Source organism: Diuraphis noxia, unplaced genomic scaffold, assembly GCF_037042655.1.
Source record: "Diuraphis noxia isolate RWA-SAM2 unplaced genomic scaffold, SU_Dnox_SAM2 contig0003, whole genome shotgun sequence".
Taxonomy (NCBI): domain Eukaryota; kingdom Metazoa; phylum Arthropoda; class Insecta; order Hemiptera; family Aphididae; genus Diuraphis; species Diuraphis noxia.
Genome location: NW_028301713.1, coordinates 542,931 through 563,461, shown reverse-complemented (window position 1 = coordinate 563,461; position 20,531 = coordinate 542,931). Strand labels below are relative to the sequence as shown.

At 32.8% G+C, this 20,531-nt stretch overlaps 1 protein-coding gene across 1 annotated transcript; it reads left to right on the top strand.

The window, feature by feature from the left end:
• The first annotated feature begins 19,274 nt into the window (after positions 1 to 19,274).
• Positions 19,275 to 20,261, top strand: LOC149056531 (uncharacterized). The gene is made up of 4 exons (XM_089223548.1): positions 19,275 to 19,372; positions 19,443 to 19,606; positions 19,729 to 19,812; positions 19,894 to 20,261. The coding sequence occupies exons 1-4, from the start codon at positions 19,275 to 19,277 to the stop codon at positions 19,953 to 19,955; spliced, it is 408 nt and encodes a 135-aa protein (XP_089079674.1). The 3' UTR covers positions 19,956 to 20,261.
• Positions 20,262 to 20,531: the final 270 nt, after the last annotated feature.

The following is a 20,531-nucleotide window of genomic DNA, read 5'->3' as shown; positions in this document are numbered from 1 at the left end:
GGGACACTACTGAAGACTGAGAAAGTCAAAATAAAAGCTTTTAAAGTATTATTGTTGGAAAACGCTGAAATTCAATAGACAGAAAAGATAAAAAAATTTTGAGGTATTTAGGAGAATCAAAAATCAATACGGAGTATGCTAAGATTGAGAAGAAAAGCATGGATCGGACACGTTATAAGGAGGAAACCTGTAAAAGGAAGGGCTAGAACTCCATTTCTGAAGCAAGTGATTGAAGGTACTAGAATAGGAACATACTGAAAGTTGAAGAGGAATGTAAGTGGAGAGGGACATCAAAAATCATTTAACCGATTTTCGGAATGAAAAAAAAAATGTATTGAAAACTAAAAATTGTGCTAATGTTAAAGCTTTATAATTTGTATGCTAGTTTATAATTTAAATTAGGTGACAACATCAATCATTACAACTTAAAAGATAATATACATAGATATAGATATTTATTTTGTGTTTAATATGTAGATTATGTCCTAAATCAAATTAAGAATTTTTAAGTGGCTATGTGATTAATAATTATTTTATTTTTATTTTTTACGGACAAGCCCTTTAACAAAAAAGATATAATAATCAAAACATCCAAAAACATTAGTCTACTGTGCTACATTGTATAATGTCATAATGATAAATACTAAATTATTTCTGTCAATGATTGGTGTTGTCACCAAATAATAATTAGTACTAAATTCAAGTTAGAATATTATTAATACCATTTTTAAATTTTACTTTTTAAGTCTGGGGTGATTGAAAAGTTTGTTTTAATTTTTTGAATACATGTTTTATCTTTACTCATATTTTGCATATTAACTGCAAAACGAACATTTAGATTAAACTGTATCATCATTTTGAAATAGGTTTTTCATAGTCCTAGGCTTATTAAAGTAAAATTGTTTAACGGTTCATAATAATATCAGTATAATATGTGAGGAATTTTGTCGTGAACAGGGTTCAGGGCTAAACAGAACCTAAAATCATCAAATCAAACGCTTAAAAAAACATTTAAATAATCAAAATTAAGCAATCTAAAAAATGGTTATTCTCTCCCTAGTTTTTGTTAGTGGTTATCACTTGCATCTTATTAAAGTAGAAAATATACATTAAAAAATTTAAAACGTGGGGTGCTATAATATTTTATATTTTAAAAACATTAAATTGAGGGTATTTCACTATAATAATGATAGTTAAATCTAAAAAAATAAGAGGTGCTAAAGACCCTTTTGCACACTCTAGTTGTGCCAATGGTCTCAAACCCTGTTCGCGACATTGAAAATATGATTTTTTTTACATAAAATATAATTATAAAAATTGATCAGTGCCATATATGTATATTTGGACGTATGTCATTGTTTATTTAAATAGCTACATATTGATTAAATTCATGTGATTGGTCAAAAAGACCTAGTCCTACAACGTATATTACAACTATTGAGCGTGGACGTCCCCACGACTTGTTGCTATAACGCCTATAACTAATTTATTTAATTTAATTTAATTTAATAAGAAATTATAATATTATTATAATATTACATATATGTAGTCATTTGTATCTTATATCACTAATGTATTTTTTTTTTTAATTGTTATTTATTTTCTAAATGTTAAAAAAAATAATGTTATTAACAGTAAGTTAAGATGACATTCGTCAGTAAAACTTTATGAATAAAAAAAAAAAAAAAAAAAAAAACAACTATTGAAGCGATGTATGGTGAATTATTTATATTATACTAATATTTGATTTGAAATTGTAAATGTATTAAATTGAAATTGTAAACATAAAAAAAAATGTTGTTTATACTTAATATTAAATTAATTCAGAGTATTGTATTTCCAGATTTGTAATAAACATATGTACCATAGTGTTATGTACTTGTCTAACTTCTTTATTCAATGTGCATGTGCTCAAATGATACTTTATATGAGAAGAGGTACAATATTTGATTTGTTAAAAAACAAAATTATCATTAAAAAACTTAAATCCTAATAGGCATTTACATGTTCAAAGTATCCATATGGTAAACAGCATTAAATAGATATATTAAATCTATAATAATAATTAACACATTATTTTGTATTAGTTAAATCTACCAAAGCTATACACAGTTATATGTATATTATATGTATAAAAAAATAAATTAAGTTACCTATTAAGTTAATTTATTGTTAATATTATGCCATTAAGGTCCATTATTAGATATGGTTATTATATAATATATTGTACATTTATTATTAATTGTTATTGCACTCATTTATCATTGAAAATACCATTAGTTATTACTTTTGATAATACCATAGAATACCTAAATAACTAAAATTAATTTTGCCAATAGTGTGTGTAGGATGGTAGGATGGTAGGATTAATAAGTTTGAAGTCGTATTCAGTGCTTACTGTTTAGATTTTTGTTTTTATTATTAATTTAAAAATCTTAAAATTAATGAACTAAGCAAGTTCGTTGGGGTGTGAATGTTTGGTGTGGGATTATTGATGAGTATTTAATTGGTCCATATTTTTTTGAGGAAAATCTTAATGGCAATAAGTATCTTGGTTTTTTGAAAGATGATATACCCATACTATTGGAAAATATTTCACTTCAACAGCGCTTGAATTTGATTTGGCAGCAAGATGGTGCACCAGCACATAATACCTTGGCTGTACGTGCATACCTCAATAAGATGTATGGAGACGATAACTGGTTTGGAACTCACAGCCCCATTATTCAATGGCCACCTCGTTCCCCCGATTTGAGTGTTCTTGACTTCTTTTTTTGGGGCCATCTAAAAAATGAAGTGTATAAAGAAAAATGCAATAGTGTGGAGGAACTTAAACAAAGAATAAGAGATTGTTGCAACAAAATTGAAAACTCAATATTGAAAAAATCTACTTCCTCTGAAGTATTAAAACATTTTTGTTTAACTGAAGATGGCAAGCAATTTGAACATAAGCTAAAATATAAATAACATGTATTTTTTATTCAAATTGTATACAAATACATACATGTATATTTATGTATGTATGTTACATTTTTTCCATTCTTAACCAAAGTTTGTTAAAATTTATATTTAATATGAATTCTTATACTTACGAACGAATGAATTTTTGGTAGGCACATGTACATCAAGTTAATAAATTGGTCTTGGAATTTTATTGAAAATAACAAAATAAGTAAGTTGATAAATTAAACATATTTAAATATTTAACTAGATCAGCTAGTTCGTTAAAACTACAAAGGCACAGAATATTATTTATTATGATAATATTATTGTGAAAATGTGAAATTTATTAAGTTTACTACTGTAGACTGTAGTACACAAGTAATTAGTACTTGGTAGTATCGGTCGCTGACGCCATAGCACCATGCTATAAATTATACTGACCAGTAACGAGTAACAGACAACGGAAAATAAATTACTGTACACTACAGCAGTGATTTAAAACAGTTAACAGTTGTTACAACTGTAGTACAGGCTGTCTACTAGAGTAACAAAAACGGGATTTTATTTGTGACAAATAAACAGTAAGTTACTATTTATTTTGTAAATACACATATTGGTAACACTGTATTTTCTTTATGATAGACAGTTGTTGTATTAGTTGTAATGATAAACCATGGACAACAGTAACTTTTATGGACTAAACACTAAAATAATTCTGTATTTCCGTATGTTATTCTATGGTGTGTTGGAGCATAGAATAGAGGTGAGATCGTGATCGAAGCTACAAACAGAAGCAGACCAATAATAATAGTAATATTATGATCGTGTGTTATTGTATGTAGGTATTATCGGCGATCAGGTACAAAGATTATCGCCGCTATATCTTGGGTTGAACGATATCGAATTTATTACTTATAACTTCTGGTCTTTATAATTGATAATAATTATTACGACCACTGACCATTGACGTAATCACCTTCGTGGGGTGAACTTCGTGTCTCCCTGCAAAATGGGCATAATAAAATACATTTAGGGGCTCTAAGTACTTTATGAACTGATTTGAAAAGTGTGATATCTTTTGCACTGGGACATAAAAATCCTGATAGCTGCGGTATCTGCTGACGAGGTATAACACATTTACATATTACGATAACTATCTCCCAAAACCACCTAACTTTGAGGAGCAATATCTCATCAACGGATTAACGAAAAATGAAAATTAGAACGTATTAATTAATGAAAAAAATAGTTTTATTCAATTATGAAATTTTAAGTATAGGTTACCATTTGAAAATCAAAAGTTGACAGTGGTTTACCTAATAAATATAAGGGTGAAAAATATAAAAAAGATATACAATTCTAGAACAGCATAAATCTACAATTTTGAAAAAAAAAAAATTTGAAAAAAGTCAATACTTTTTCAAATAATGAGTGTTGTTTGATAAAAGAATCACCCTGTAGTTAAATATTAACCTTAAACTACGTGTTTGTAGTGTTTGTAATGTTTAATGCTATGCATGGCCTGAAAGAAGACATATAAGAATGAATATGTTATAACTAAAAACTCTATATCAAATAAAGTTCAAATGATTTTTCACCTATATTAGGTACTATGTTTTGAAATTAATATTCTACCGAATAACTTGACAATTCATTCCAAACATTTCAAATAAATAACATGATTTTCCACTTTAATTATAACAATTGATGAATATTTTATAAATATAAAATATATTATACACTTATTAATTATTATCGGTCTGTCGATTATAGACAAAGGTAAGTTGATGAAATTTTAAATGATTATTAAATTGTACACGATTTATAATATGCATCCTTAATATGTTTAAAGTTTAATCTTATATTTATATAATATTCAACATAATTTAGTTAAGAAATGTGATTTTTTATTAAATAACTGCATTCATTTTTCCGAGCTTCAAAAAAAAAAAAAAGCCGTTAGTTATAATCTATTATAATTAAATATTAACCTTAAACTACGTGTTTGTAATGTTTAATTCTATGCATGGGCTGATAGAAGACATATAAGAATGAATATGTTATAACTAAGAACTCTATTTCAAATTACCTAAGTTCAAATCATTTTTTACCCTAATAACTATGTTTCGAAATTTATATTCTATCAAAAAACTTGGAAATTCATTGCAAAAATTTCAAATAAATCACTTGATTTTCCACTTTAATCATAAAATTCGATGAATATGTTATAATTATAAAATTTATTATACAGTTATTAATTATTATGGGGTATTCTCTGTCTATAATAGAGAAAAGTAAGAAGATTTAATTTTAAATAATTTTTAATTTTACATGGTTTATAATATGCTTCCTTGGATTTTTAGCCACATATCCTTGCCACACATACACAAACATGGGTTTCAACCCTACCCACTTAAATAACTTACAAACTCAATACACAAAAATAACCCCTACCGTACCTCCTCATGGCCTCCACCCAATGGCCTATGTATAGCTAATGATCTAAGTCGGTGGGCCTTAGATCAATAAAAAAATTAAATATTAACCTTCAACTACGTTTTTATAACGTTTAATTCTATGCATGGCCTGATAGTAGACATATTGACTGGTGTAAGGCAAAAGGGGCCAAGTGACATTTTTACAACTTTTCATGAGTGCAAAAACAAAATTTTCATGTGTTCTCAACATTGGTGTTGGGACCTTGGTGTTTAATTGAGCTCCATGAATTAGGTTATTGTATATTTTCATTTGATTTTATGCTACCTTGATGGCTTGATACTAGTTATAGGTACTGAAATGTCTCGTTCATTTTTAAACACAATGAATTTTGTTAAAACTTACCATTTTAGCTCTGATTTTTTTGTTATTTTCATGTGTGATGAAGGGCACTTGTGCTTTGCCTTATTTAAATAGCAATAATAATATTATTAGTTAGAATAAATACCTATTTTTTTTTTCAAATCTGTGAAGTATTTTATTCTCATAATCATAGGCGTATTTAGGCACGGCCCTATAGGCCAAGGCCTAGAGAGTGTTGTGAACCCCTGAATAATATAATATAATATTATATTATATTATGTTCACATATTAACAGTATAAGAATAGTGTGTTGGTCGACGGCTCGTCGACAGGAATCCGCTGACTAGACGATTCGGCGTCCGGCGTAGCCGCAGGCCGACACACAGGGAGGAGGTTAGTCAGTCGCATTAGAACAGAACATTATACATAACGTATGTTTGAGAAGAGCATTTAATAACATTTTGTACAATTAGTAAGTTAAAACCGTAATAAAACCTAATCAATTAATAACAATCTAATCGTGCGTTAATTTATTTGTGTTGGAACCTTGGTTTCATAACATTTTTGGTGGCAGCGGTGGGATACGTGACAGTATACACTACCACGTTCGATTAGAGTGATATATTATTAATAATAATATAGTGTGGTTAAGGCGTTAGCCAACATTTTTACTAAGTGCAAATAATATTTCAAAGAGCATTCAGAGCATTCAGAACATTCAGAACATCAGATAAAAAAAAAAAACAAAAATCATAGAAGAAACAGAACATTCCAGACAATTTGGTACGTATAAAGTGAGTAATAATAAATCATAATACACGCGCCGCCGTGTCGATAGTGCCGCCAAACCGGACGACACTCACTTACGCACGCTCACACAGTCGCCGTGTGTACGAAACCGAACGTCTGTGCCGCCGCCGCGTAATAATAATAATCGGTCGGGTATACGTTAGTATACGTGAGAGACCGAGCCGCCGCGTCGTGTCGATATTACCAACGTTGTCGTAAGCACCTCCGACGCGAGCTCATCGCCACCGTCGACGCGTAAAAAAAAAAATAAAAAAATATTGTCGCACGTGACGTCATTACGTCGCCGCCGTAGTAGCCGACCGTGACGTCACTTCGCTACAACAGTGGTAGCCGCCGCCGTCGTGGTTGCCGCCGTCGTAGTAGCTGCCGCCGTAACAGCTGACGCCCGTGTTGTAAACACGCGAACAAAACAGCTAGACGGTACACTATTACGGAAATATTAATTAAATACGCGACGCAACCGAAGACAGAAAATCCAGAACATCACTGAAGAGAAACCCATTATTATTAGTGGTCCCCGCGCACAGCTGTTTCGGGGCTAGCGAACCTCGATACATCAAGCACAGACGAAAAGGACGATTCCAGAGCATTCCAAATTCAATCAGAGCCGTTACGAGCATTCCAGTCAATCCGAGTCGGACCACTGCCCCAATCCGAGCGGAACATCGCAGACACCATGAACCGATTCGCGGTATTGTGAGTAAAAAAAAAAAAAAAATAATAATAATATATATTTGTGTTATTCATATTTTTTTTTTTATTTAAATTATTATTTTACTCTAAGCCTCGTAAGAAAATTTTATTTTAATTCTCTATACAGGGTGATTTTTTTATCATGAACCACTCATTATTTCAAAAAGTATCAATGTTTTTGAAAATATTTTTTTACAAAGTTTCATGTTGTTAAAAAAACAACGTTTTTATAAAAAAAATTATATTTTTTAATATTTTTTATCCTTATAATTTTTTTACTTTTTTACTTTTTTGAATGGCAACCTAGAGTTTTAATTTCATATTCCAAAGCAGAATATTTTTCTAAGTATTTTGATACGTAAAAGTCGAATTTTGGACGAGTAGTTTATGAGTTATAAGTATTTAAAGTTTAGATTGGCGGAGTGGAGTGGTACGGGGTTACCCCGCAAAATGTTTGTCCACTACTCCGCTTGTCAAAACTTTAAATACTTATAACTTATGAACTACTCGTCCAAAATTCGATTTTTACGTATCAAAATACTTAGAAAAATATTCTGCTTTGGAATATGAAATTAAAACTGTAGGTTGCCATTCAAAAAAGTAAAAAACTTAAAAAATTATAAGGATAAAAAATATTAAAAAATATAATTTTTTCATAAAATCGTTGTTTTTTTAACAATATGAAACTTTGTAAAAAAATATTTTAAAAAACATTGATACTTTTTGAAATAATGAGTGGTTCATGATTAAAAAATCACCCTGTATAGTTATAGTAGTTAAAGTAGCTTTGATAAAGGGTAAGAATATTTATTCGCACATTTAGAGGGAATTGTTAGGTGGTTAATGAGCGGGACATCCGAGAGTGAACTAGCGTCCACAGTTATAGAGGGTGAGGATCTCGGGGGGAACCAGTCAAACCTCCCTGCCCCAATCCCACGGACAAGTTTACCTGTAAGATTTTCAGACCCAAACAATCCCGATTCCGAACGTACTGTAGACGAGGTCGAACCTGACGATTTATTCGTGAGGACCGGCACGTCCGTTATAGAAATTAAAAACCTCATACAAAACGTTTCTACCGCGTTAGAGGAAACAGACCAATTCGTCGGAAGAGCGCAGAACATTCTTGATCAGACCTTTTACGAAAACGATATGGACGCAGAGGCTCAATCACAATTGCTCAACGTGATGCAATTAGGACCACAGATACCGGAGGGGACTGTCAGACCAAATACGTCAAACGAAGACCACTTCCAAGGGGTCAGTCAGAACATTTCCGTAGAAGACAGTTTGGGATCCGAAGCCATTAGCTTGGAAGCAGCATTAAGGTTACTTCCAGGTTCGTTCAATGGAGAAAACCAGGAGGAGATGGAAATCTTCCTGGAAAAGTGCGAATTTGCACTTGCATGTACTAATAGAAAGGTACAAACTCGTCTCCTTCAGGGGATTACAGTGCGACTCACCGGGAAGGCCCGGCAAGCAATTAAATTCAGAACCTTCGACTCATGGACTGCACTGCGAGATACTCTAAAAGCCGCGTTGGAGCCGCAACGGACCACTACGCATTTGTTTTTAGAATTATATTCCACGAAACAAAAAATAGGGGAAGACGTACTGACCTATTCTTCCCGAATCGAAAAATTACAAAACCTTATTATTGAGCAAGAGACTAGTGGAAAGACTCTAGAGGTATCCAAAGCTTTGGAAGCAAGCTTTAAGCAGCAAGCAGTACAGGTGTTCATTGAAGGGTTAGGGCCCTTGAAAGATTTTATTAAGGCTAGGAATCCAACGACCTTGGAAAAGGCCATACAGGCATCCAGAGAAGAGGAAAGGGTTAGACGATCTGCTGAAGAAACAAAAAAACTATATACCTTACCAAAAAAGGCGGAAGGGACAAAAGCCAAAGTATGTTTCCACTGTGGGAAGTCGGGACACTGGGCAAAAGACTGCAGATCATTAGACAAAGAACCTAAGGTAAATCCAACGGGTTCGACAAAACCAAGTTCAGTACGAACAATCACGTGTCAATACTGCCGTAAACCAGGACACACAAAAGAAGAGTGTAGAAAACTCAAATATGTTCAAGGAAAAAGAAATAATCCTAGTACGTCGGAAAGTCGTAACCAAAACTCGGGAAACGAAACACCGTCGACTTCCAACGGCGGGCGGTCGGCGGGCAGCCTAAAAACTGCAGTAATAAAATTTCCATCATCTTCTTAAATGCCGTGAAACAACAGAAAATCGAACAAGACAATCAGAATCCTGAACCCCAGGAACAGAACCTCCATTACGACCATTTACTTTGTAAATGCTCTCAGACAATTACACCGACCATTAAGCTATTAGTCGACTCAGGTGCTGATGTGAATTTCATAAAGGTATCTTCACTGAAAGATGAAATAATGATTAGGGAACAGACGGAAAAAAATCTTTCAGGAATCACCGGTCACACCCTACATTCACTTGGCACAACCCATCTAACTCTTTGTTTGGGAAGAGATGAAAGAACAACGGAGTTTCATGTGGCACCGTCATCTTTCCCAGTACCATACGATGGTATTTTAGGGAAACCATTTATAATTGGATTGGAAACGATTCTGAATTACAAGACTAAACAGTTAATCTTGACCGATAACCAAAATCCGTCAAATTTAGTTAACCCTACAGAACTTCCAAAAACATCTAACTCAGTGGGTAACTCAGAGACACAGAATTCAACAGAAAATTTACAGTCAAAAGAATTCAAAATTACACTAAAACCTCGTAGTGAAACGATAATTAGCATCCCTACTCCTAATCTTCAGGAGGAAGAAATCTACTTGATACCCGCACAGACATTGGATGAATCAATCCTATGCAGCAACACGGTAAACCAAGTCCGTCAAAAACAGATCCTTATAGCCGCGGTAAATCCTACTGAACAATCCGTCCAACTCACGGAGGAGCAAATCAAAGGATTAAAATTTGAAAATTTTACAGAAGTAAAAGTACAGACCATACAGAAGGTAACGGAAACGGTTGGAACCAAGGGAAGATTAGTTACCCTTAGAGATTCACTCGATACTGAACATTTGAATATAGAGGAGCGAGAGTCACTCATCTCAATATGCGAACAGTACTCTGATATCTTTCATTTAGAGGGAGATCCACTAACTTGCACAGATGCTGTTTTCCACGAGGTAAACACTCCAGGTACTACCCAACCAATTAATGAAAGGCCGTACCGTCTACCTCATCGACACAAAGATGAGATAAACAAACAAATGAAGCAACTCGAAGAGGATAATATTATAGCACCTAGCCGAAGTCCATTGAATGCACCTTTACTGGTGGTTCCGAAAAAGGCAGACAAAGATGGTGTCGTAAAATACAGAGTATGTGCAGACTTCCGGAAACTTAACCAAATATCAGTCGGAGATGCTTATCCACTGCCAAATATAATAGACATTTTAGACCAGCTTGGTAAGTCTAAGTACTATACCACGTTGGACCTGGCCCAAGGATACCATCAAGTTAGAATGCACCCGGAACATACTGAAAAGACAGCGTTCTCTACAGACAAGGGACACTTCGAATTCCTTCGCGTTCCCTTTGGGTTGAAAGGTGCGCCTGCAACTTTTCAGCGTTTAATGAATACAGTCCTGGCCGGACTAACAGGATTAAAAGCATTCGTCTATTTGGACGACATTATCATCTACGCACTCAGTATAGCAGACCATTCCGAAAAATTAAAAGCAGTATTCGAACGTTTGAGAACATTCAATCTAAAGCTGCAACCATCAAAATGCACCTTTATGCGCAAAGAAGTTAACTACCTAGGTCATGTTATAACTGACCAAGGGGTGAAACCAAATCCACAGAAAATTAAATGTGTAATAGAATTTCCAATCCCGACCAACGAAAAGGAAGTTAAATCTTTCCTCGGTTTATCGGGATACTACAGACGATTTGTACCAGGATATGGACGAATAGCCAAGCCACTAACTACTTTGTTGAAGAAAGACGTCATTTTTAAGTGGACAGATCTCTGCCAAGAAGCGTTTGATACGTTGAAGAAAATTCTAACAACAGAACCTTTATTGCAATATCCGGATTTCACTAGGACCTTCAATTTAACATGCGACGCTAGCAATTACGCCATTGGCTGCGTTCTCTCGCAAGGCCCAATTGGCGCAGACCCTCCAATAGCGTATGCATCACGGACTCTGAACCGTGCTGAATTAAACTACAACACGACCGAAAAGGAGCTATGTGCGATAGTATGGGGGGTGAAACAATTCCGTCCTTACTTGTTCGGTCAGAAATTTAATATAGTAACAGACCATCAAGCTTTGAATTGGTTATTCAATATCAAAGATCCCGGATCCAGATTGACTCGTTGGAGGCTGAAGCTTGCCGAATATGAGTACGAGATCCATTTCAAACCCGGAGCCAGTAATACCAATGCGGATGCATTGAGCCGAATTAATAGAGTTGTGACCAGAACATCCAAATCTCCAAACTCTACGGAATCGCCAGACTATACAGAACCTTCAACTTCTACAGAACATTCAAGCTCCACAGAACATTTAAGCAACTATCAGAAATTTTTAAAAGAAAAAGTTGCATTCACTCCAAATGTAGTGGAATCGAAAGGAGACATCTTCGAGACTGATCAAAGCATGGCTTTAGCACACTGTGTCTCTAGCGACCTTAAGATGACTAAAGGAATCGCCTTGGAATTTCGACGGAGATTCGGTGGATTAAATCAACTTCGCCGACTTCCAAGAACAGTCTCAGATGTATTGTCTCTTCGGTTAAAAGAACGCGAAATATTTTACCTCGTGACAAAGCAACATTTTTGGCAAAAACCCGAACCTGAACATTTATTCCAAAGCTTACAGAAACTTCGAACTCTTTGTGAAGAACGAGAAATTAAGACACTCACTTGTCCACGTCTAGGCACTGGCCTAGATGGACTCCAGTGGGAAACCGTCCGTTCTATGTTGCAATACATCTTTCGAAACTCTCAGGTAACTATAAAAGTGTTAGTTCCTGAGACGCTCTCGGAAGAGGATCAACTACAAATCATCCGCGAATTCCACGAGAATCCGATGGGAGGGCATCAGGGAACCACCCGTACCCACCAACGGATCTCTCAACATCATAATTGGAAGGAAATGAGGAAAAAGATAAAAAAATACATTCGGGAATGCGCCACCTGTCAGGCAAACAAGTCATCCAATCGAACTGCCCGTGAGCCAATGATGATAACCACCACGGCATCCAGACCCTTCGAAAGGATATACATGGACATTGTAGGACCACTTACGAAATCCTACAATGGAAATGTGTTCATTCTTACATTACAAGATGACCTTTCAAAGTTCGCGTGGGCAGCTCCGATGCCAAATCATGAAGCTAACACAGTTGCAAAATTTTTTGTGACTCAATTCGTGGGTCTACATGGTCTTCCTCAGAGCCTCGTAACAGACTGTGGCACCGAATTTCTAAGTAAGGTATTTAAGGAAGTGTGTCAATTGCTGAAAATTAAACAAACATCCACCAGTCCGTACCATCCACAAAGTAATGGATCGTTGGAACGAAGTCACCGGACACTAGCAGAATATCTACGCAGTTTCGTCAATAAAGACCCACAGAACTGGGACACACATGTCCCATTCGCAATGTTCTGCCATAACTCCACGACACACACTTCCACGAAGTACCAACCATACCAATTAGTATATGGGCATCCAATAACAGTACCAAATTCATTTATGAAAAATACAGAACCTCAATACAATTATGACGACTATTATTTTGAATTAAAGAGGAACATGCAAGAAGTTCAGGCTCAAGCAAAAACTCATCTCTATGATTCCAAACAGAAATCGAAAGATCGTTACGATCAGAAAATCTCACCTCTAACAATAAATATAGGTGACAAGGTACTCATCCAAGAGAAAGCTAGTAAAGGATCATTGCAATTATCACAGTTGGATATGCCCAACTACAAAGGAAAATTGAATCGGATCATCAAAACAGACAATCAACTCCAGAGTACGCGATAACTCCAATCACAGAACATCAAGGCCTTTACTACGAGTCCCATGGCCAAGTTGGTCTATCACATATTACTTGGGATTTAGTAGTTTACATAAACCTAAACGAACAATTAGCAGAATACAATATATTAAAGTCCCACTATCAGAAAACAGCACAGTACTGTACAAATCAATCAGAAGACGAAGAATTCTCGAGGATATGTAAACTTTTTTTGCAACAGTTTACACGAGCAACACTACCATATCTATATGAGATAGAATCTAACTATCGAAGTCTGATGATAGCCATTGACTATGATCAACAGACAGCAAAGAAGAGTAGACGTGGATTGGGAAGTGCTTTTAACCGAATAACAAACGTAATTTACGGAATGTGTTCAAGAATTAACACTGACTTTATTGTAGACAATATAATAGAGTTAGGAAAAAACAAATTAAAGAATCTAAACCTTATACACGATAGAACGAGAATCTCGGAAGTGGAAGGAGCAGAGACTAATCAGACACTGAAAAGTTTAAAAATACATCAACAACAAATTGAGAAAAACCTGAATCACCTACAACAGCAAATCGAGAACAACACACAGAACATTGACACAATATCATTCAAAACAAAATTACTGGAACAAGCATTTTTGTTTGAGATAATATTAAATAGATTCGCCTATGACACGCAAAATCTCATGGCAATAGTAAACGCAGCTCTCAATGGGAAGGTATATACGAACGCACTCACATCACAGACACTTATGAGTGAGTTGCGAGAAATAAAGATGAATCTACCAACGGGAAGTACTCTCCCAATGGAAATAAACACAGAATCTTTGACAGAGTTTCTCAGAATCTCGGAAATGACAATTTTTACACAAAAGAATTATTTAGTTTTTGTAATAGAAATCCCTCTACTATCTAATGAAAAATATACCGTATACCACCCAATACCATTACCAATTCCACATAAAGATAAGACAATAGTATTAATAGATACTGAAGTGGAATATCTAGCACTCAGCAGTGATAACGAAAAAATTTTCACACTAAGTACAGAGCAATGGGAAAAATGCAAAAGTTTAGGGTTAGGCAAACTTTGTAAACAGGAATCATTAATCCATCACCGTTTAGGATCGGATTTATGTGAAGTATCCTTACTAATGGACCCCCAACATTTCCCAAATACTTGCAATTTAAAATTCATGAGTCTGAATACAAACATTTGGCACAAGTTGACGAAAACCAGTGCATGATTATACTATACTCAACATAGTACACCAGGCACTATTACATGTTCGGATTCACTTGAAAAATTCCAAATAGAAATCACAAATTTGGGTAGAATAACAATTTCTAAATCTTGTAAAATAAACATCGATAACTCCATGTTTATAGCAGAGAGTAAATCCAATAGAAATGTGAAATCAGATATTATATCAAACAATGTTAGAAACATAACTCAATCAGAAATCACAGAAAATCTTAAAGGAATAGTTTCTCAGAACCTTACAAGCACGAAGTGCATTAAAAATTTAAATATTCTTGCCAGCAAAGCAGTAGAATTAAGTAAACTTATACATGTACTACCAAATTCAATGTTCATCCAAAAAATAGAATTTTATGTTATATTTAGTTATGTAATCTTTTTTGTTTTTGGAATAACAATAATAATATGTATTAGTAAACTAAGGAAACATTCCATAAGAATGTACAACCCTGAAATACCAGAGGAACACTCGAATGGTATTCAGGAAAACACTAGAGTATAATATTTATATTTTTTTTTCTCTTCTCTTTCTCTCATTTTATTTCTCATTGTCATAAATTACATATTATCATAAATATTGTACTTTAATTATGCTGAACTAATCTCCAACATCCCAATTTACAGACTCTTTTAAATTAGATGAAACACGGTGATCATATGACCCCCGTGTCTCATTTAGTGTGGGGGGTGTTGTGAACCCCTGAATAATATTATATAATATTATATTATATTATGTTCACATATTAACAGTATAAGAATAGTGTGTTGGTCGACGGCTCGTCGACAGGAATCCGCTGACTAGACGATTCGGCGTCCGGCGTAGCCGCAGGCCGACACACAGGGAGGAGGTTAGTCAGTCGCATTAGAACAGAGCATTATACATAACGTATGTTTGAGAAGAGCATTTAATAACATTTTGTACAATTAGTAAGTTAAAACCGTAATAAAACCTAATTAATTAATAACAATCTAATCGTGCGTTAATTTATTTGTGTTGGAACCTTGGTTTCATAACAAGAGGCAACATTGGAGGACGGCAAATTTCAACGACTTTTTTTCACAAAATTATAAAAAGTATTTTTCATTTTATGAAATCAAACTCAACTAATTTTTGTTCGCTCAATATTAATCATCTTTCTATATTATGTAGTACCTACAACTATATTATACACATACGCAACTCGGTACGAGCACATAGATAACAAAACATGCGCAAGAATCCTAACCATGCAAAAGAATTACAAAATAATTTTTAAAAATCATTATACCTACTTTGGTAATAATTAATAATGATTTGATAATAAATCTAAACACTTAAACATATATTTATAAGCATTTTTATATAAGTACTATTCAATAAATTATTTAAAAAACTTCTACAAATACATAACAGTATCTATTAGAGTAAATACATTTACAACACTAGCTGTTACCTATAATGTAGATATAATATTGTTATTATAATTTGATATTGGAAATAATATTGTTTTAATATGTGCATAAAATAAGTTTCTAGATGTGTTTTATATAAAAGTTTGGTTGGAAGCATTAAATGTTTGTATTCAATGCCCATAATATAGTTACAGTATACAATTGATATGTGACACAAACATTGAAACATAATAACCTATGTGAAATATGCAGGCATAAACTTCAATATTACTAATGAATTATACCTATATAATATTATTATGTTTACCTTCTGATGTTGTTTCATTCTTTAGTGTAGAACCATAAAAAACCACGAAAAATGAATACATTTAGTGTAGTAAATAAAATAATATATTATACTGTGACTGATTTTTTATAAAAAAATCTCATAATATTAATATCAATATTATAAAAGGTGATAAGCGATAATAGAGGGGCCCAAGCACCACGTGTTTGTCGCTTGATAATAACACAGATTATATAAATTTTATATAATCTGTGATAATAACAATTTTCATCAGTGTCGCTTATACCCTAAAAAAGGCGCTTGGCCTCTACACTTTTATCAATAAATGTCGCTTATACCAAAAAATAAAAATCAATTATCTCATTTCTAAATTGTCATAGGAACGCTAGCGCTCGAGCGCTCGATTGCTATGTCCCGTAGTATACTGTAGTCTATACTATAGACAGACAAATTAGAAAATTAGATAGGTATCATCACAGTATTACTAAAACTTACTGATATCCTGTATTATAATTGTTGTTTTAAATTTTCATAGAATATTATTATAAATGTTTAATGTGAATAACACACTTTTAAATTTCGTACTACACACAATCTTAGGGTCTTTTGCTCAAAATACGCATCTCATTCACCTCCGGCCGATGTCGTAGTTCTTCACTTCTCATTGGTTGATTTTACTCTATGTTATTTATGTGTGTATGAGATTGACAGCTAATAAGGAGTGGAGAACTACGATATAGCCGATATAGGTGATGTAAAGAGCGGAGAATGCGTATCAAAAAACTGTGATGATACCTACCTATCTAATTTGTCATGATATACACTATGTCGCTTAGCCCGCTTTGCCTTATACCATTCGATAATCTATTATAATTAAATATTAATCTTAAACTACGTGTTTATAATTTTTAATTCTATGCATGGCCTGATAGTAGACATATAAGTATGAATATGTTATAACTAAGAACGCTATTTCAAATTTTATTAAGTTCAAATGATTTTTCTACCCTAATGTTATGGTAGAACCTAACCTAACCTACCCTTATGTTTCGAAATTTATATTCTACCGAAAAACTTGAAAATTCATTGCAAACATTTCAAATAAATCACTCGATTTTCCACTTTAATCATAACATTTGATGAATATTATAATTATAAAATATATTGTACACTTATTAATTATTATCGAATATTATTCCCTGTCGATTATAGAAATAGGTAAGTTTATTTTATTTTAAATAATTATTTAATTTTACACGATTTATAATATGCATCTTAAATATGTTTAAAGTTTAATTTTATGTTTATATTACCTATATCTATTTGCGCCCAAACAAGGCATGGAACTAATCTAGTTTAGGGCCTACGCAAATTTTTTACTTTTTTTTTTGAAACCTACGAAAATTGACGTTTTAAAAACGATGGTGCAAAAATAATTTGGCGGAAATCAATAGTTTTCACCACAATAAATAACAGTTGCTTCTATAAGTATGTCGCTGTCGGCACTGAATGGGGAAAAATTATATGGTATAAATCTAGTTTAGCGCCCACACGAATTTATAATTTTTTTTTTTTTCGAAACCTAGGTAAATCAACGTTTTAAAAACGATGGTGCAAAAATAATTTGGCGGAAATCAATAGATTTTGAGATACAACATTTTCAAATTTGAGTTTTTCGGCAATTTGCTTAAATAAGTAATTGGAACACGATTTTGATCATTTCCGTGCGGCGCAGTGGTCTGAACAGACTGTGTGACGCGTAGTGTTCAAATTCCATTTTTTTAACATTGTCACCTACCTACCTGGGGTGGTGTTGCATAGCAAATCGAGGGATATTTTCGTTTTAATTGTCCGAGCGAGGGAGTGACCCGGCTCGGTGATTTAATGCAATAAAAATTCATTTTTTTAACCTTGTGATCTACTTGGGGGTGGTGTAGGTGTTGCATAGCAAATCGAGGGATATTTTCGTTTTTAATTGTCCGAGTGAATATAGGTGACTCGGTGCTATAAAAATGCAATAATACATTCGATGTTCGTTATCGGACGTGCAAATGTTCGTATGCGGATAGATTGTATATGATTTGTAACGAATATACTTACGACGCGACGCCTAATGTTACGAGTTACAACCAATATAATATGACTTATCACCTATAAACTATGATGCCATAGACTCTATGGTATACAAATATCTTATATGATAAATTCTATAAATACTTTAAATACTATGATAAATATGTTTTGCGTGGGTAAATTTTTCTTGGAGTAAAATCCTTACGAGATATTTATCCATGATTTCCCTACGTTCATATCGGCGACATATAGAACAGTATAGAAGCGACACTCTGCTTGGTGGTCGATCTCTGGTTGTTTAGTGTTGAAATTGTAAATGATTACCTGGTGGTTTAGAAGTGTTGTTAAGAACGATTTTTTTTTTTACGATAACGGTTTGTTGTTTGTTTAAGTTTTAATCCTATAAGTCATAACGTTATAACCTAACCTTAACTGCTTTAAATAATATAATTTATTATCATTTCTGTGATATCATAATGGTTTCAATTATCAACTATCAATTATTGAAATATATGATATGAGCCATCAGCTGATTCTCAAAAATAACAAAATGGCAATGCCCAGGAGTTCAAGGACATGTCCCCACTTTTTTCAAATAACATTAGGAATGGTGAGAGTTTCATACCTCTGCTATATATTATCAATGCGCAGTCCATCTGTTAATAGGTCTATGGTCATATCATTTATTTTTCTGTGCTCATTATTAATTCCGCAACCTTGATCGTATATTGTGATAATCCCCGCCGCCGTACACTTATATCAGGCTCTGGACACTTTTAAATGTTATCAATAATAATCGGCCATCTTTTTGGAGGAAGATAATATCAATATTATTTTGTGATAATATTGTTTTGACATTTACTAGTTGTTTACATTGTGTTTTAACGGTTAACCTTTCGAGTTTTCAGTTTAAGTTTAAAATTTTTAAAACCTATTAATTTATTCTGTGGTTCTATAAACTGTATTGGCTATAATGGTGCTGGTATTTATTGTAAAAAATTGCAGAAATGCCAAATCAATAACTAAGGAAAAAAATTGCAACCTTTTTAGAATACCCAAAAATTTGGATCGGTAAGTAATTTATCAAAACAATATTATGATTATATTAGTTCATTTTTAACGAACATAAAATAATTTACAGGTCTAAAGAATTGTTAATTAAATGTGGTAGAGCAGAACTTTGTTCAAAATCTGTTGACAACCTCGACAACAATTATAGAGTGTGTATGAACCATTTTAAAGAAAATATGTTTTCAAATACAGAGAAAACTCGATTGTTGATTAGTGCTGTGCCTACTGAATTTGGTAATTATGAATATAAAATGTTGATTTATAAACCTACTCATAATCTATGATCTAGATATATATTAGTTATACTTTATTAAAATGTTATAATATTTGCTTATATTTTATTTTCTTAATTTCAGTCATGGATTCAACTATTATAACCACATCTAACTGTGTTTCTACAATGGTTGATGAACAAATAAATTTGAGTTTACCTTCTACGTGTAAGTTCATATTTATATTTTTTTCTATTTACTAAATTTACATATAAGTTCTAATTCAACATTAAAAACCTGTTTATGCAGCAATGTCATCATCTACTACAACTTCTGATGAACTTAGTAAACCAAATTCACCTGCAGCATAAACACAAACAACAAAAAAGCTCACTTTAAACACTCCAATAAAATTAAAACTAAAATGTAAAGTAAATGAACTCAGTAATATATGTGTTATCTTGGAAAAACAGGTTGAAACTTTAACAAACCAAATTAATGAAAAATTATCATCAGTAAATCATTTTTATGACGTTTGTGATGTACATTTACCACCTAATTTATCTTTAGTTGTAAAAAGTTTGTTAAAATGGCCACTGGAAAATCTCAAGGTTTTCGTTACTCAAAGGAACTCAAACAATTAGCTCTCACAATTTTTTTTTTTTGGACCTCGTGCCTATCAGTTTTTAAAAAATATTTTAAAAATTATTTTATTTTAAAATATAATAAATATATAATAATATATAATTAATATATTTAAATATAAATATATATATATATTTATATTATTTTAAAATTATTTTGCTCGAGAACATTGCGTAGGGTTACTAAAAAATAGATATAGTACCTTGGTTAAATGATGTAATTTTTGAATCGTTGAATTTTAAATTAAATAAAATGAAAGATGATGCAAAAGACTGTGTTCTGTGCATTGATGAAATGGCGAT

Bases quoted from the DNA above. Each gene is read 5' to 3' on its own strand.
- LOC149056531 (XM_089223548.1), top strand. From the start codon at position 19,275: ATGGTGCTGGTATTTATTGTAAAAAATTGCAGAAATGCCAAATCAATA. The intron at 19,607-19,728 runs GTAATTATGAAT...TCTTAATTTCAG, and splicing joins TGCTGTGCCTACTGAATTTG to TCATGGATTCAACTATTATA. The intron at 19,813-19,893 runs GTAAGTTCATAT...CTGTTTATGCAG, and splicing joins TTTGAGTTTACCTTCTACGT to CAATGTCATCATCTACTACA.